Genomic DNA, 16302 nt, shown 5'->3' with positions numbered 1-16302 from the left:
ATTCATAGTCGGAGGGCAACATCTTATTCTAACCAACAGCATTTACATACATGTTTGATTACAAACTGGCTATTTCATGTAGATAAGACATGAAAATCTTTACACAATGGAAGCAGAATTTGATTCAAGGTACTCCTTATTGTACATAACTAAAAACTATGGTCCGACTTTCAAAGAGCTATAAAGGAAAACTGTAAACAAACTTGAGCTCGTCCAGTTGAAATTAATGGGACTTACTGTACTCGTGACTTAAAATATACAGTCTATCCAGGCTACCCAGTCCACAGTAACCCTAGTGTCATCAGGATATTACACAGGTTGTCACTGTGCTCCTGGGCTCAATTCAGGATGCTGGTTCTAACCTACAAAGCCTTGCACACCTTGAGACCCTAGGACTTGAAGAAAGCTTACATGGGGCTTGAAGTCATCTACAAAGAGACATTCTGAAAGTGCTTCCTCTTGTTAAAATTTTGAGGGTGGCAGCAAGAGATGGATCCTTATAGATGGTGCCTTCCATCCCACCTGTGGAATGCTCTCTCCAAAGAGCTTGTTACTCATTTCTTCTGCACAAGGTAAAAACTTTTCTTCCTGGTTTTTTTTTAAACAGGTGGGTTTTTAGTATTTTATAGTTACCGTGTTTTTCCTCAGCCAGTAGCTAGGTAACATTTTTACTGCAGCTGCCACATCTTTGAATGGGACTGTTCTGTGTTCTGCCCAGACTTGTGTTCAAAGGGGTTTTCTTGGTGGGTGTCTGTGAGATTTAATTTATGCAATAAAAAAACCCTGTATTGTGATATTGTATGTTTTGTTTATCTCTAAGCTGCCTTAAGGAACTCAGATAAGAGACACAAGTTCTATTACAGTGGTACCTCTAGTTAAGTACTTAATTCGTTCCGGAGGTGCGTTCTTAACCTGAAATTCTTCTTAACCTGAAGCACCACTTTAGCTAATGGGGCCTCCTGCTGCTGCCGTAGCACGATTTCTGTTCTCATCCTGAAGCAAAGTTCTTAAGCCAAGGTACTATTTCTGGGTTAGCGGAGTCTGTAACCTGAAGCGTCTGTAACTCGAGGTACCACTGTATTACAGAGCAAGTATGGAGTAGTGGTTAGGGTGTTCAATCAAGAAGTAGGGGACCAGCATTCAAATTCCCACTCAGACATTAAGCTTACTTGGCCCATTCATTGCCTCTTAGCCTAGCCTACCTAACAAGCAGCATGAGAAACTCAGATATATAAGCTAGGCTCCAAATGGCACAGCTGTCACCACAACTGGAATGTCTATTTGCCAGGGGGTTGGACTAGATGACAGCCAGGGTCCCTTCCAACACTACAATTCTATGATCTCAACTACATTGTTTGACTGTAGCTTGCTCTTACAACAATTCCCAGCAAGAATGATTTGTGCGGCAGTGTAGAAGATCAAGACACATGTCTTTTGCTGGCACATAAGCCACCTGTCTCAATGCAGATGTCAGTCGCCAACCTGGTGCTCAGAAACCTCCACGCAGTCGCAATCAGACCAGCACCAGTAACAAAATGCACCTAGCACCTGGCAAATTTTGAATACTGCTCACAGGGTTGCTGTGAGGGTATAATGGGGAGCAGAACCATGTATATTGCCTTGAGCTCCTTGGAGGAAAGGTGGGATTTAAATGTAATAACAAATAAATTAAATACTTATCAGTGCTTCTAATAAGCCCAGTAGGTCTTTATAAGGTCTAAATACAATGCAGATTGTTGCTTGTCAAAATATATATTTTTGTACGTGACTTGTTTGTTTTAAGGAGTATTACCAGAAACTACTTATGGAAAATCAAGACATTAAAAATATGTCATTTAAGAAATAAAAAAACTACCTCTCCTTCTTAGTTTTCAAACCTAGTTTTCAAACTTAATTTCCCATCATAACTGATCAAGGCTCCAACACAAAAACACATACTATACTGAGGCACAATTTCATGCATATGCACACACTCAAAAGAACTGAAGACACAGAATTTCAGTCCATATCTTTGAAACAGATTTGCACAAGCTGAAGTGGAAGGAATTTCTCTTTTGAAAGGCAGAGGCAGTTCTTCGGTTTTAAAACCAAGCAGAATTAGGTTCAGACCTGGTACTAATAGAACCTTTTGGCTACACACCATTCCATTGGAATTCATTCAAAGTGCAGAAATGTCATGGACATTTGTGTCTCTATAGTCACATCTTAAACCATGAAGTTTGCACCGGTTCTGCCTCAAAGCAGTTCTTCTAAAGACTCTTGACTAGCATTTCATATTGGCAAGTTAAGAACTGCTTCTTCTTTGCCTTAACTTTCTTCAGTGCTAAACATTAAAAAAACTCTCAAACCAAGTACAGCATTTTATCTTCCTTTTCCAGCATTTGCCAAGTACCATGTACAACAAAACAACCTGAGCTCCTAGCCAATATTCTTAAGACAGGTTGAAAAGGAACAGCAACCAACACATTTTTTAAAATTATTATTCATTTCATTTTTATACTGTTGTATATTAAGAAAACTATCTCAAAGCAGTTTACAACCTACATTAAAACACCAAATAAAACAATCCAGAATAAAACATTGCTGAAGGAAGTCAAATATAAAGTATACATTCAAAGCAACATAATTAACAGGAAACTAAAATATTATCCTGAAGCATTACAAAGGAGGTCAGCTTTTGACAAGCAGAATGCATATTTAATTCAGCAGAGTTAGCAAAAAAAAAAGGAATACAGTATTACAAAGTAGCTTCCTTAAGCAGTAGGATCCCACCCAGACAACCAACTTTTTAAGTTTACAATGGGGGAGTAGGGGGCGAACAAATTAATGTGCTCACTGCCTAACGAAAGTGAAGGTTCTCCATACACTGTTAGAAACTTGGGTATATAAACTAGGCGCCAAATGGCACTGTGAATCTAGGTTGCAGTTGCCGCAACGGAATGCCTATTGACCAGGGAGTTGGACTAAATGACCCTTGGAATCCCTTCCAACACTACAATTCTACGATATGAACTGCACTGCTTGACTGTATCTTGCTCTTACAACTATTCATTTGTCTCAGTGCAAGAAGGAGAAACACACACTGGAAATGGAAATGGTATTAACAATGGACTAAGACTAATGTGGAGATTTCTGGTGCCTGACTAATTTCCAACTGTTCTCCAAGTGTTTTCACCTGCCTTACTGAGAGATGCAGATAATGTAAAAGTTTCATTGAGCATAAGTGAAAATATGTAAAAAGTAGCAATAGCTTTCATAAGGAATATAACATATGTAAATCCTGCAGCAAGGAAGTAATTGCAGGAGACTCCCAATTTACACAGGGGTTACGTTCCAAGGCACATTTAAGTTAAATTGTGTATATTTGTAACACCATTGGGAAAAGCCTACAAACATCCCGCTCTGCCCCCTTTTGTGACCTTTTCAGGTCACGTCTGGGTTCAGCGCGATAAGTGTGGTCATGCACATCTCAGAAGCACCTAAAAAGGTCACTGCCTGTAAAAGCTGGATCAAGTTTTAGACACAGCAAAAGAGAGGCTTGCATTTGAAGTGCTGCTTAAATATGACGTGGAGTTATCCTGATCAAGAAATTATTCTTGCGGACTTGTAATCCAGACATATCAAACCTTTAATGGACTGTAGCAGGGCACTGGTGAGGGCTGGACAGTGATGCCCTTTTTCAGATTGTTTCTCACTACTACAGTGGTTAGGGACGCGGGTGGCGCTGTGGGTAAAGCCTCAGCGCCTAGGACTTGCCGATCGAAAGGTCGGCGGTTCGAATCCCCGCGGCGGGGTGCGCTCCCGTTGCTCTGTCCCAGCGCCTGCCAACCTAGCAGTTCGAAAGCACTCCCGGGTGCAAGTAGATAAATAGGGACCGCTTACTAGCGGGAAGGTAAACGGCGTTCCGTGTGCGGCTCTGGCTCGCCAGAGCAGCGATGTCACGCTGGCCACGTGACCCGGAAGTGTCTGCGGACAGCGCTGGCTCCCGGCCTATAGAGTGAGATGAGCGCACAACCCTAGAGTCTGGCAAGACTGGCCCGTAAGGGCAGGGGTACCTTTACCTTTACCTTACTACAGTGGTGCCTCGCAAGACGAAAATAATCCGTTCCGTGAGTCTCTTCGTCTAGCGGTTTTTTCGTCTTGCGAAGCAACCCTATTAGCGGCTTAGCGCTATTAGCGGTTTAGCGGCTTAGTGGCTATTAAAGGCTTAGCGGCTAAAAGGCTATTAGCGGCTTAGAAAAAGGGGGGGGGAGCGAAAAAAATTGCAAGACTCGCAAGACGTTTCCGTCTTGCGAAGCAAACCCACAGGGAAAATCGTCTTGCGAAGCGCATCGAAAAACGGAAAACCCTTTCATCTAGCGGGTTTTTTGTCTTGCGAGGCATTCGTCTTGCGGGGCACCACTGTACATCAAAGGCTATACAGAGGGGGCTTGGAAGTCTCATCTGGTCCAATACAGTGGTACCTCGGGTTACATACGCTTCAGGTTACAGACTCCTCTAACCCAGAAATATTACCTCGGGTTGGTTAAGAACTTTGCTTCAGGATGAGAACAGAAATCGTGCTCCGGCGGCGCAGCAGCAGCAGGAGGCCCCATCAGCTAAAGTGGTGCTTCAGGTTAAGGACAGTTTCAGGTTAAGTACGGACCTCCAGAACGAATGAAGTACTTAACCTGAGGTACCACTGTATTCTACACTGACTGGCAGCAGTTCTCCAGGGTTTCAAACAGAGAGACTTCCCCAGACCTTTCATATGCAAAGTAAGTGCTCTATCACTGAACTACAGACTTTCTCTCAAGGTTCCCATTGCTACTTGCTCTTTAAAAAACTAAAACTTCCTTTTCATTGACCTTAGGAGGGAAGGCAATTTTTCCAAACTGCCCCCAAATCTATCAAAGTCTCTGGCGGCTCTTGTTGTAACTGAAAGTGCTGCTTTCAGCCAGTGGAAGTAGGGTGGATCCAATCAAGCCTGTTTAATAGGACAAGCATCCCATCCCCTCACATCCTGGGCTGGGTGGGGGTGGAAATATAAAGAGATTTAGGCTCTTAAATTAGGAGGAACAAGAAGATATTCCTTTGGGCTTGTCACAAAAACTTGCTTATTTGTTTCAGGTTAAGTACGGACCTCCGGAACGAATTAAGTACTTAACCCGAGGTACCACTATACTCTAAAAGAGGCTGGCGTAAAAAAAGCTCAACAACTTTGACCTGAACCCCAAAAAAGGGGGTGAATCGCTGTCTCCTGGGAGTTGGCCACCCCTGCTCTAAAGTTTTGCAAAGGAGAGAGCTGCTACACCCATACAGTACTACTCAATGAATTAAAGAGGCCAGCATCACACACCCCTCTAAATTAACAGCAACAACAAAGCCATTGCTACCACCACCACCAAACCACATTAAGTAAGCCACACAAGCAGGCAAGACTTTACAATTCGTATCTCCCTCCTCTGGTTTAACGAGGATATGAAGTTTGTGGCAACTGGTCGCATGAATGTCATGCAATCCGCGCCCCCTGCTCACTCCAGCCTAGCAAATCTACTGTTAGGGGAAAACAGGTCCGTAAGCTCCTGCTTCTCCATCTTGGCGCCATGAATTCTATAAGAAGGATTCGTGCAGTGCTGAAACCCCCTTGTTCACCCACAGCACCACCTGCCTTTTTAAAAGCATAAATGTATGAAGCCCCAGACTATCTGCTAATGATATATACTGTATTAAGAAATGCTTTTAGACCATGGCCTGTGACCCTGCTGAGTCCAGAATAGGGAGTAGGGGGGAAGAGGGTCCCAACCCCACCATCTCCTCCTGGAGAAGGGAATGGTCAGGATATGATGAACTTCTGACCACGTGGGTAAGACCCCAAAATCTCCCCTTTCTTCCTCTCACAGGGTTTGTAATGAGCTTGGCAGCTCCTTCCGCTACAATCCACACGAAGGCCAGGGCAAATATGGGGAGGGGGGGTTCTGCTCAGCCTCTTCCCCCCCCCCTCTGCAAATGCCACACTGAAAATGAACACGAGGCCCCCACCCACCCGCCAAATCCCACCACAGACACCAACATGGAGGTGCCTGATGAACGCGCCCCCGAAATGCCACAATAGAGGAGAACACGAGGGGACGGCATTCCTTCCCACCCCCAATACCACAACAACGATGGACATGGGGGGGGGCCCTGCTTAACCTTCCCCCCCCCCGCCCCGTACCCCAATAAGAACCATTTTGGGGGGGGAGGCACCCGCCTGTTTAGGCTCTTTTCCTCCCGGCCCCCCACTTCAAACTAGGGTCTCTGAGGGGAGGAGGTGAAAAAGGCGGGAAGGGTCAAGTATGGGGGGGGGGACGCTGGTTCGGGATGGGAGATGAGGGGGCGGCGAAGGGTAGGAACGTTTTTTTGGCGGGGGGGGGCCGCCTCGGCTGAGGGAGAAAGGGCACGCGCGGCCCCGCGCTTAGGACGGGGCCGCGCGCGCGCGCTAGGGAAAGGGGAGGGGAGGGAGGGAGAAGAGGGGGGGAGGGGACCCCCCCCCCCACGCCCGCGGCGTCGGTACCGTAAATGGGCCGGAGGCGCCGGTCGTTGGGGTCCTGCACATGGCCCCGCGCCGCCGCCATGATGAGAGCGCAGAACCGCAGCGCGCAGCCGCCGCCGCCACAGCCAGCCAGCCGGCCCGGCCTGGGCGGGCCCGTGTGGGGGAAAGGGGCCGGGCTGAGGCTGAGGCGAGGCTCTCCGAGGGGGCCAAGACCGGCGTGGAGGAGGCGGCGCTTAGCGGGCGTCCTCGCTCCCCCGCCGGCCTCCCTCGTGGGCCTTGAGGCGCTGCCGCCGCCGCCACCGCCACCGCCGCCTCAGCCCGTGAGGCGGGTAAGCGAGCTCCCCTCAGCGAGCCGCGTCATTGGCATCGTGCTTGCCTGAAGGGCCTCGTTTAGGGGCAACTCTCCTCACAACGACCCTGTGAGGTGGGCTGTATTGAGGGGGAGGGCGTCTTCCCGGCGCCTCACAAGCAGCCGGGCGAGGTAGGCAGGGCCGGATTTAGGTTTGATGAGGCCCTAAGCTACTCGAGGTGATGGGGCCCTTCATATGTCCAGCTGTCCTTTGTCAACAACAAATTGCCCCTTTTTTATTTCTGTGCGTTGAATATATGCTATATGGTAATTTATGGACCTAATAGGTATCTAAAGCCATTTGCACATAACAGAATATGTATTTTATCAACGTAATTGTTGAACTGAAATACAATTAAGAAGTATATTAATAGTGAAAAAATTATTAAGCGCTAATTTAAAATGATTTTTTTATTCATAACAAACTTAATAATGCAAACACATTGGCATTTGGCAATAACTTTCTATGGGAAAGCACGCCTTGGTTTTCAAATACTTTGGTTTTGGAACAGACTTCCAGAACAGATTAAGTTTGAGAACCAAGTTACCACTGTGCTGTATATAGAAATGAGCAAACCAGTGATATTTTAGAGAGCAGGCTAGCAGGCGGGGCCCATTACTTACATCATAGGAACCTACACAACACAAAACACTTGCCGCATGTAGGTTTTATTTTATTTGTTTTTTTATCTTATATTTTGGAAATGTACATTCAGTTTTTCCCCCTTTAATTTTTTTTGGCTTGTTTAGCTTATACGTAAATCCGGCACTGGAGGTAGGCCTCTCAGGGAGCTGAGAGTGGATTTGCACCCAGGCGTGAGGCAGGCAAGGAGGAGGCAGCAGCAGCCCCCCTCTTAGCCTTCCCTGCCACACTTTCACGAAGGAACAGCTCACCAGGCGAGGTTGCTGCAGCAATGGCAGAAAGTTATTTGGTGCTGTTGACCCAGGCGGTGAGCATTCTGTGTTGGTTTCCGTGTTAGAAACTAGGAGCTAAATGGCACCTTAAACCTAGGTTATGGGCGCTGCAATGGAGTGTCTAGATGCACTTTCTTTTTTGTAACAAGAATACAAAGCTTAAAATGAATGAAATGCAGCTGAAACCTTATGTTCACTTTTCACATGGTCTAGTCGAAGACTGCAGAAAAATCAAAGCTGTGCTTCCCCTGCCTGCCCCCGCAATACAGTGGTACCTCGGGTTACATACGCTTCAGGTTGCATACACTTCAGGTTACAGACTCCGCTAACCCAGAAATATTACGTCGGGTTAAGAACCTTGCTTCAGGATGAGAACAGAAATCATGCAGCAGCGGTGCAGCAGCAGCAGGAGGCCCCATTAGCTAAAGTGGTGCTTTGGGTTAAGAACAGTTTCAGGTTAAGAACGTACCTCCAGAACGAATTAAGTACGTAACCAGAGGTACCACTGTATTCTTAAGAGGGTCCCTTCTCCAATCTTCAGAGAGTAGCTGGAAGTAGGGAGGCAGAATAAAGGTCCTCCTTTCCTTCCACTCTGCAGTTTTAATCTGAAATCTTCGCCCAGAGCTCAGAAACTAATGAAATTCCTTATCACAAAACGATTGCCTAGAACAATGGGAGTTTCGAATGCTGGTTGGTTTATCTATCAGATTCTACTCACCAACCTCCTTCAGCTGGGAAACCCAAGGGGATGTGTGTATCTCCCCCCCCCCCACTCTTTTATCCTTGCAACAGCCCTGTGAATTGTCAGGGGCACCCATGGGGCTTTGTGGCTAAACAAACGCCTGTAGGAGTTGTCCCTCATTCACAGCTATTACAGGAGGATAATCATACCCTACTGTACTGGGATTCTTCAGGGTGGTTGTGAGGATTGTTAAGATAGTGGTGATCAGGGGTGCCAACTTGAATAAAATATTGGGGGAGGGGAATCAATCACAAGATGCGGTTAACACCATTTGGATGGCAATGCCCATCAACTGGGGGGGGGCAGTCCCTTCAAATATTTTATGGAGGTTCCGTTGCCCCTGGGAGTTGGTTCCTATGGTGGTGATGACTGTTTCAAGCCATGTTTTCCTTTCTTGGCCTTTCAATCAGATTTTCTTCCCGCTAATGATCTCAGGCCTGTTGTCTTTGTCCATGGAGTTTTCTTGGCAAGGTTACTCGAGTGGCTTGCCGGTTCCTCCTCCAGGTGGATCACGTTTGGTCAAAACTCTCCACTATGACCTGTTCATCTTGTGTGCCCTGCTCGGCGTAGTTCATAGCTTCTCTGAGTTCTTCAAGCCCCTTCGCCACGGCAAGGCAGTGATCCATGAAGGGGATCACTGGTGACAGCAGCCACAAAATTAAAAGATGCCTGCATCTTGAGAAGTAGAGACAGCATCTTGAGAAGTAGAGACGTCACCTTGCCAACAAAGGTCCATATAGTTAAAGCCATGGTTTTCCCAGTAGTGATGTATGGAAGTGAGAGCTGGACCAGAAAGAAGGCTGATCGCAGAAGAATTGATGCTTTTGAATTATGGTGCTGGAGAAGACTCTTGAGAGTCCCATGGACTGCAAGAAGATCAAACACATCCATTCTTAAGGAAATCAGCCCTGAGTGCTCACTGGAAGGACAGATCGTGAAGCTGAGGCTCCAGTACTTTGGCCAGACTCCCTGGAGAAGACACTGATGCTGGGAAAGATGGAGGGCACAAGGAGAAGGGGGCGACAGAGGACGAGATGGTTGGATAGTGTTTTTGAGGTTACCAGCATGAGTTTGACCAAACTGCGGGAGGTAGTGGAGGACAGAGGTGCCTGGCGTGCTCAGGTCCATGGGGTCACGAAGAGTCGGACACGACTAAACAACAACAACAATGATCTCAGGGTAGCATATGTAGACCCTTACAATGGCATTCTGAGGTAAGAGTGCTCAGTTTAGTAGCTTAAAAAATGAGGAGGTGGTTGTCAGTCTCCCACTATGTTTCAAGATGTGTTTCATGTTCCTGTGCACCCCATTACCTGATAGGTTTGCGGCACTTGAAGCATCCCCCCAAACTCTATTCAATGAAGCTGCTGTCTGCGCATGCACAATTATCTGTACACGTGTTACAGCTGTCTCAAATGTACACACTTCAGCTTAACCCCAGCATACGAGTTTGAATCGAATGGAAGCTGGTTGGAGAGTAAACTCATCAATCAGCAGTATTTCTCAAGAAACTACGTGAAACACGTGGGTTGTGGCTAGCATCAAACACCAGATTATGGCTTCAGACACCAGTGGTGTTTCTCAAAGACAACAGAAGTGTAGTGTCCCGATCAAGGGAAATAATAGTCCTGCTCTATACCACCTTGGTCAGACCCTGCATGGAGTCCTCTGTCCAGTTCTGGGCTCCACAATTTAAGAAGGATATTGACAAGCTGGAACGTGCAGAGGAGAGCAACCAAGATGATCAAAGGTCTGCACACCAAGATTTATGAGGAATAGTTGAGGGCATTGGGTATGCTTAATCTGGAAAAGAGGAGACTGAGAGGAGGTATGATAGCCATCTCCAAATATTGGTGCTGACCTTTAAAGCCCTAAACTGCCTTGGTCCAGTATACCTGAAGGAGCGTCTCCACCTCCATCGTTCAGCCCGGACATTGAGGTCCAGCTCTGAGGGCCTTCTGGCGGTTCCCTCACTGCGAGAGGCCAAGTTACAGGGAACCAGGCAGAGGGCCTTCTCGGTAGTGGCGCCCGCCCTGTGGAACGCCCTCCCATCAGATGTCAAAGCGATAAACATCTATCTGACATTCAGAAGACATCTGAAGGCAGCCCTGTTCAGGGAAGTTTTTAATATGTGAAATTTTAGTGTATCTTTCATCTTTGTTGGAAGCCGCCCAGAGTGGCTGGGGAAACCCAGCCAGATGGGCGGGGTACAAATAATAAATTATTATTATTATTATTATTATTATTATTATTATTATTAATTTTACGGGTTATCACATGGAAGATGGAGCAAGCAACGTAAGTACTGTAATAACTTTCTGACCATAAGAGCTGTTTGACTGGAACAGACTTCCACGAGAGATGCTGGACTGTCCTTCCTTGGAGATTTTTAAGCAGAGGTTGGGTGGCCATCTGTCTCGGATGCTTTAGTTGAGATTCCTGCATTGCAGGGGGTTGGACTAGATGACCCTTGGGGTCCCTTCCAATTCTATGGTGGGAACGCAGTAGAGCCTCAGTAAATGGTATTGCATGCACACCCTTAAGTATTGTGGGGGGCTGGCCCGGGGTGCTTTGTGTCTGAGCTGGGATTTCTAAGGGGCTGTTTAACCCCTCCTCTTCCACCACTGGATCTTGGGTCTCGGTTTGCATCTTGCACAGAATGAAAACTGAGGGGGCATTGTTAGCACCTGTGGTTTACTGCTGGATGCAGTCCTACTACCATGCGGCGCTTAATCAGCAGCAGTTGGGTATTAAATTACAGCTGAAATTTCCTGCTGCAGCTTATTGCTTTTTTTCTTCAGCTTGAGTCAGCTTAGTTATTTATTAAATTAAAAGCATTTCTAAAACAATAAAGCACCAACATTACAGCACGAGTGTCAGCTGGAAACGGGCGTCAATGGTCTGGGAGCACCTGAGCAAAGAGAAACATTTTTAGCAGGCAATGGAAACATGGCCCTGTTAGTAGTTGCTATTATTGCTGGGGCGAGTTAATTTCACAATGCGGACGCATATTGCCTCTGATATAGACCTTGGCCATATGGACTAGTAGCCATTGACAGCTTTCTGTGAATTTGTCAAATCCCAAGTTAAAGCCATCCAGGCTTGTATTGGTCGCTAATTCTATAGTGCAGCTACGTGCTGAGCAAATGAATGCTTCGTTTTGTCTGTGCCAGTCCTTCCACCATTTAGTCCTTCCACCTCTGGTTCTTGTATTATGAAAGAGGGTAGGAAGCCTCTTCCCCCATGCCGTCTTTCCATTTTCTTCACATTGTGTATGTCATTTCATTGATAACCGAAAATAGAAGTGAAAGATTCTGATCACTTTCTTGAAGCTATATTGGCAGAAGAGGGGAACACAAGAGCATTGCACTTGCCGCAGCTTATTCCTGTGGCGATGCAATGAGGACAACCAAACCAGCTAGCTTGCATTTATTTATTTATTTATTTATTTATTTATTTATTTATTTATTTTGTAAAAAAAAACCTTCACATGAAGATAATGTAGTGGTTTACAACATAAAAAAGAACACAAAATAAATAAAGGATTATATGGCGGAAATGGGTAGCTTGGTCCCAAGCTGTTTTGCACTTCATAGGTTGAAACAACACTTTGAATTATGCTAGCATTTTCTCATACCAGGGATCTTCCAAAAAGGAGAGGGTATGAGAAAACCCGGATTGGGAAGGCAGTGATTTGGGAAACATTAAATAGCAGGATGGATGAGTTCAAGTGCCAGTTAAAAAAGGTAAAGGTACCCCTGCCCGTACGGGCCAGTCTTGACAGACTCTAGGGTTGTGCGCCCATCTCACTCAAGAGGCCGGGGGCCAGCGCTGTCCGGAGACACTTCCGGGTCACGTGGCCAGCGTGACATCGCTGCTCTGGCAAGCCAGAGCCGCACACGGAAACGCCGTTTACCTTCCCGCTAGTAAACGGTCCCTATTTATCTACTTGCACCCAGGGGTGCTTTCGAACTGCTAGGTGGGCAGGCGCTGGGACCGAGCAACGGGAGCGCACCCCGCCGCGGGGATTCGAACCGCCGACCTTTCGATTGGCAAGCCCTAGGCGCTGAGGCTTTTACCCACAGCGCCACCCGTGTCCCCTTAAGTGCCAGTTGCTTTGACCTTATCCTGTATGCTATTCCTCTAAGACCCTTCAGAACATCTGCACATCCACCAAAAAGGCATGGATGGTGTTGGATCTCCCACCGGTGGTTTTTGTAAGGAGGGTGGGTGATTGAACAGGGAATGAGAAGCTCTTGGCAGCAGCTCTTTTGTTACTTCTCTGCTCTGCAATAAAGAATTCAGTGGCAAAAGTTAAAGTCAGAAATTGAGCTGTCAGAAGGGAAATTAAAGTCAGACGTCCCCTCCCCATCATAAAGCCCTAAGGTGCAACAAATCCAGCAATGTCCCAAAAACTGCATGCACCAAATGATTGTATCCTAGGGATGAGCAACCTGCGGCCCGTCCAATGCTGTTGAACTTCAACTCCCATCAGCCCCAGCCACCAGGGATGATGGAAACGTAAGCCCAGCAACATCAGAATAGACACAGGTTCCTCACTCACACTGTAGAAAGCAAAGCCAGTCCTGTTTCATAGTGATAGCAACGTGGGTGGATATAGGGACAGAGCGCTTTCTTTAGGATGTGAGCGGAAAGAGATGCCTTAGCTCCACCTCATGGACACTCAGTGGCAGGGATGCCCAGCCTCTGGGGGAGGCAACAGAGAGACGCAATCACGTATGTAAATAGGCATGCCCTACAGCATTGTGGCAGAAACAGCCAGGGTGCAGACCAGGGGTTACAGGGCACCCCAAAATGCTAGACTGCCCAGTGGGGCCCTGGTAGCACGGCTGCATTACAGGATTGAGCTCACGGGTCCTGCAGAATGGAGGTCGCTGTGTCCTTAACAGCAGAGAGAATGAGGGCCAGGAAGCGCGCTTGCCATTTCAATTCATACTTACCTGGCAGGGGAGATACCATGATCACAAAGGTGGTTTTCCCAGGGTGAGGCTCATCCATTGCACTTCGGGTGTGCTGACCCCTGCGATTTCCCCAAATGCGGGAAACTCGACTGCATAATTTGTGGTAGTGGGGGACTGCGTTCGCGCTTTCCCCTGGACTATGTGGTTCAAAAACAGAAAATAATTTTACTTGTTACTGTTAGCTTCATACTTTCCATTTCTGGCACAGTTACTTGTAGTTCTTTAAGCTTTGCTTTTTATGGAATTCAAGTTGTAAAATAATGAAGTACAATATCAGCAATAAAAATGCTATTAAAATTTATACAGTACCTAGTACAGTAAATTACAATTTGTAGAAGGGATGTTCACCTGACGCCTTTGTTACATATCTTTGGGTGCCGGGTAAAAAACATTCCTTTTGCCCCAGGCCTTGGGCTAATTAAACAATCTTTGGCCTTTTACCCTTTGGGAGGGTATTGCTTTGAAATAGAGGAAAACAATAGAATGGGAAAAACCAGAGATCTATTCAAGAAAATTGGAGATATGAAAGGAACATTTCATACAAAGATTACCAAAGGACAAAAGTGGTAAGGACCAAACAGAAGCAGAAGACATCAAGAAGAGGTGGCAAGAATACACAGAGGAATTATACCAGAAAGATATGAATGTATTGTACACCCCAGGAAGTGTGGTTGCTGACCTTGAGCCAGACATCCTTGAGAGTGAAGTCAAACGGGCCTTAGAAATCACTGCTAATAACAAGGCCAGTGGAAGTGATGGTATTCCAGCTGAACTATTTAAAATTTTAAAAGATTATGCTGTTAAGATGCTACACTCAATATGTCAGCAAGTTTGGAAAACTCAGCAGTGGCCAGAGGATTGGAGAAGATCAGTCTACATCCCAATTCCAAAGAAGGGCAGTGCCAAGGAATGCTCCAACTACCGCACAATTGCACTCATTTCACACGCTAGCAAGGTTATGCTTAAAATTCTACAAGGCAGGCTTAAGCAGTATGTGGACCAAGAACTCCCAGAAGTGCAAGCTGGATTTAGAAGAGGCAGAGGAACCAGAGACCAAATTGCAAACATGCGCTGGATTATGGAGAAAGCTAGAGAGTTCCAGAAAGACATCTACTTCTGCTTCATTGACTATGCAAAAGCCTTTGACTGTGTCAACCACAGCAAACTATGGCAAGTTCTTAAAGAAAATGGAGTGCCTGATCACCTTATCTGTCTCTTGAGAAATCTCTATGTGGGACAAGAAGCTACAGTTAGAACTGGATATGGAACAACTGATTGGTTCAAAATTGGGAAAGGAGAACGACAAGGCTGTATATTGTTTCCCTGCTTATTTAACTTATATGCAGAATTCATCATGCGAAAGGATGGGCTGGATGAATCCCAAACCGGAATTAAGATTGCCGGAAGAAATATCAACAAACTCAGATATGCAGATGACACAACCTTGATGGCAGAAAGTGAGGAGGAATTAAAGAACCTTTTAATGAGGGTGAAAGAGGAGAACGTAAAATATGGTCTGAAGCTCAACATCAAAAAAACTAAGATTATGACCACTATGAATCACCTCCTGGCAAATAGAAGGGGAAGAAATGGAGGCAGTGAGAGATTTTACTTTCTTGGGTTCCATGATCACTGCAGATGGTGACATCAGTCACGAAATTAAAAGACACCTGCTTCTTGGGAGAAAAGCAATGACAAACCTACACAGCATCTTAAAAAGCAGAGATCCTTGCTGACAAAGGTGCATATAGTTAAAGCTATGGTTTTCCCAGTAGTGATGTATGGAAGTGAGAGCTGGACCATAAAGAAGGCTGATCGCCAAAGAATTGATGCTTTTGAATTATGGTGCTGGAGGAGACTCTTGAGAGTCCCATGGACTGCAAGAAGATCAAACGCATCCATTCTGAAGGAAATCAGCCCTGAGTGCTCACTGGAAGGACAGATCGTGAAGCTGAGGCTCCAATACTTTGGCCACCTCATGAGAAGAGAAGACTCCCTGGAAAAGACCCTGATGTTGGGAAAGATGGAGGGCACAAGGAGAAGGGGATGACAGAGGACGAGATGGTTGGACAGTGTTCTCGAAGCTACCAGCATGAGTTTGACCGAACTGCGGGAGGCAGTGGAAGGCAGGAGTGCGTGGCGTGCTCTGGTCCATGGGGTCATGAAGAGTCAGACACGACTAAATGACTAAACAACAACCAGAACAACAATGTTATGCATTGTATTAAGAGAGGGGTATTACCTCTGGTGGGGTACGCATCATGCTCCTTTTGGGGTAGTTTGTCCATTCTGAACTCAGCTCTCACCAGTAGAAGCTGTCAGCATGCTAGTGGTGCAGCAATAAATCTAGCACATTTGCAAAGCTAAGCAGGGTCCGGTATGGTTTCCAATTGGAGGGGAAACTGTTGAGATTCCTGCATTGCAGGGGGTTGGGCTAGATGACCCTCGGGGTCCCTTCCAGGCCAGCTCTCTAATTCTGACTCTATGACAACAGCATCCACACCCCCGGAAACGGCTTCAACTTGCCTACTAAGCCAAGTGACGCAGCTGATGTTTCACAAACCCTCAGTGAGTCAAAACAAAATAAATTCCTTCCAGTAGCACCTTAAAGACCAACTAAGTTAGTTCTTGGTATGAGCTTTCGTGTGCATGCACACTTCTTCAGATACACAGTGAGTCAATTAGGGATTTTCCCTGCATGCATGTCTTCTAAAAAAACACATATTAGTCAGCCCAAGCGAAAAGCTCGCAAGAGCCTTGTTTGGTCTGAGCAGCGGCCCGTCCAGTCCAGCGTCCTGTT

General features: G+C 46.3%; 1 protein-coding gene, 1 long non-coding RNA gene and 1 other non-coding gene across 4 annotated transcripts in view; 1 reads left to right on the top strand and 2 right to left on the bottom strand.

Moving 5' to 3' along the window:
• The window catches only part of NAA25 (N-alpha-acetyltransferase 25, NatB auxiliary subunit), a 41963-nt gene extending 35276 nt beyond the window's left edge, over positions 1–6687 (bottom strand). Inside the window, exon 1 of one of the 2 annotated variants that reach the window (XM_028741323.2) lies at positions 6536–6687. In XM_028741323.2, coding sequence (XP_028597156.1) covers positions 6536–6596 — 61 coding nt within the window. In that variant the 5' untranslated portion in view covers positions 6597–6687. Of the gene's footprint in view, positions 1–1453; positions 1478–6535 lie in introns of those variants that run through there. The other variant, XM_028741321.2, reaches the window with a different exon arrangement.
• A 5298-nt stretch (positions 6688–11985) lies between these two features.
• Positions 11986–16279, bottom strand: LOC114602751 (uncharacterized). Its single transcript, XR_003707981.2, has 3 exons — positions 15745–16279; positions 13482–13639; positions 11986–12807 (listed from the first exon to the last, which is right to left on the bottom strand). It is a non-coding gene; the product is annotated as an uncharacterized LOC114602751 (long non-coding RNA).
• On the top strand, positions 13474–13637 carry LOC114603637 (U1 spliceosomal RNA). The gene has a single exon (XR_003708117.2). It is a non-coding gene; the product is annotated as a U1 spliceosomal RNA (small nuclear RNA).
• Positions 16280–16302: the final 23 nt, after the last annotated feature.

The sequence above is a fragment of the Podarcis muralis genome, chromosome 7 (genome assembly GCF_964188315.1).
Source record: "Podarcis muralis chromosome 7, rPodMur119.hap1.1, whole genome shotgun sequence".
Taxonomy (NCBI): domain Eukaryota; kingdom Metazoa; phylum Chordata; class Lepidosauria; order Squamata; family Lacertidae; genus Podarcis; species Podarcis muralis.
The sequence above is the reverse complement of the archived record's forward strand: the minus strand, read 5'-3'. Positions and strand labels throughout refer to the sequence as shown.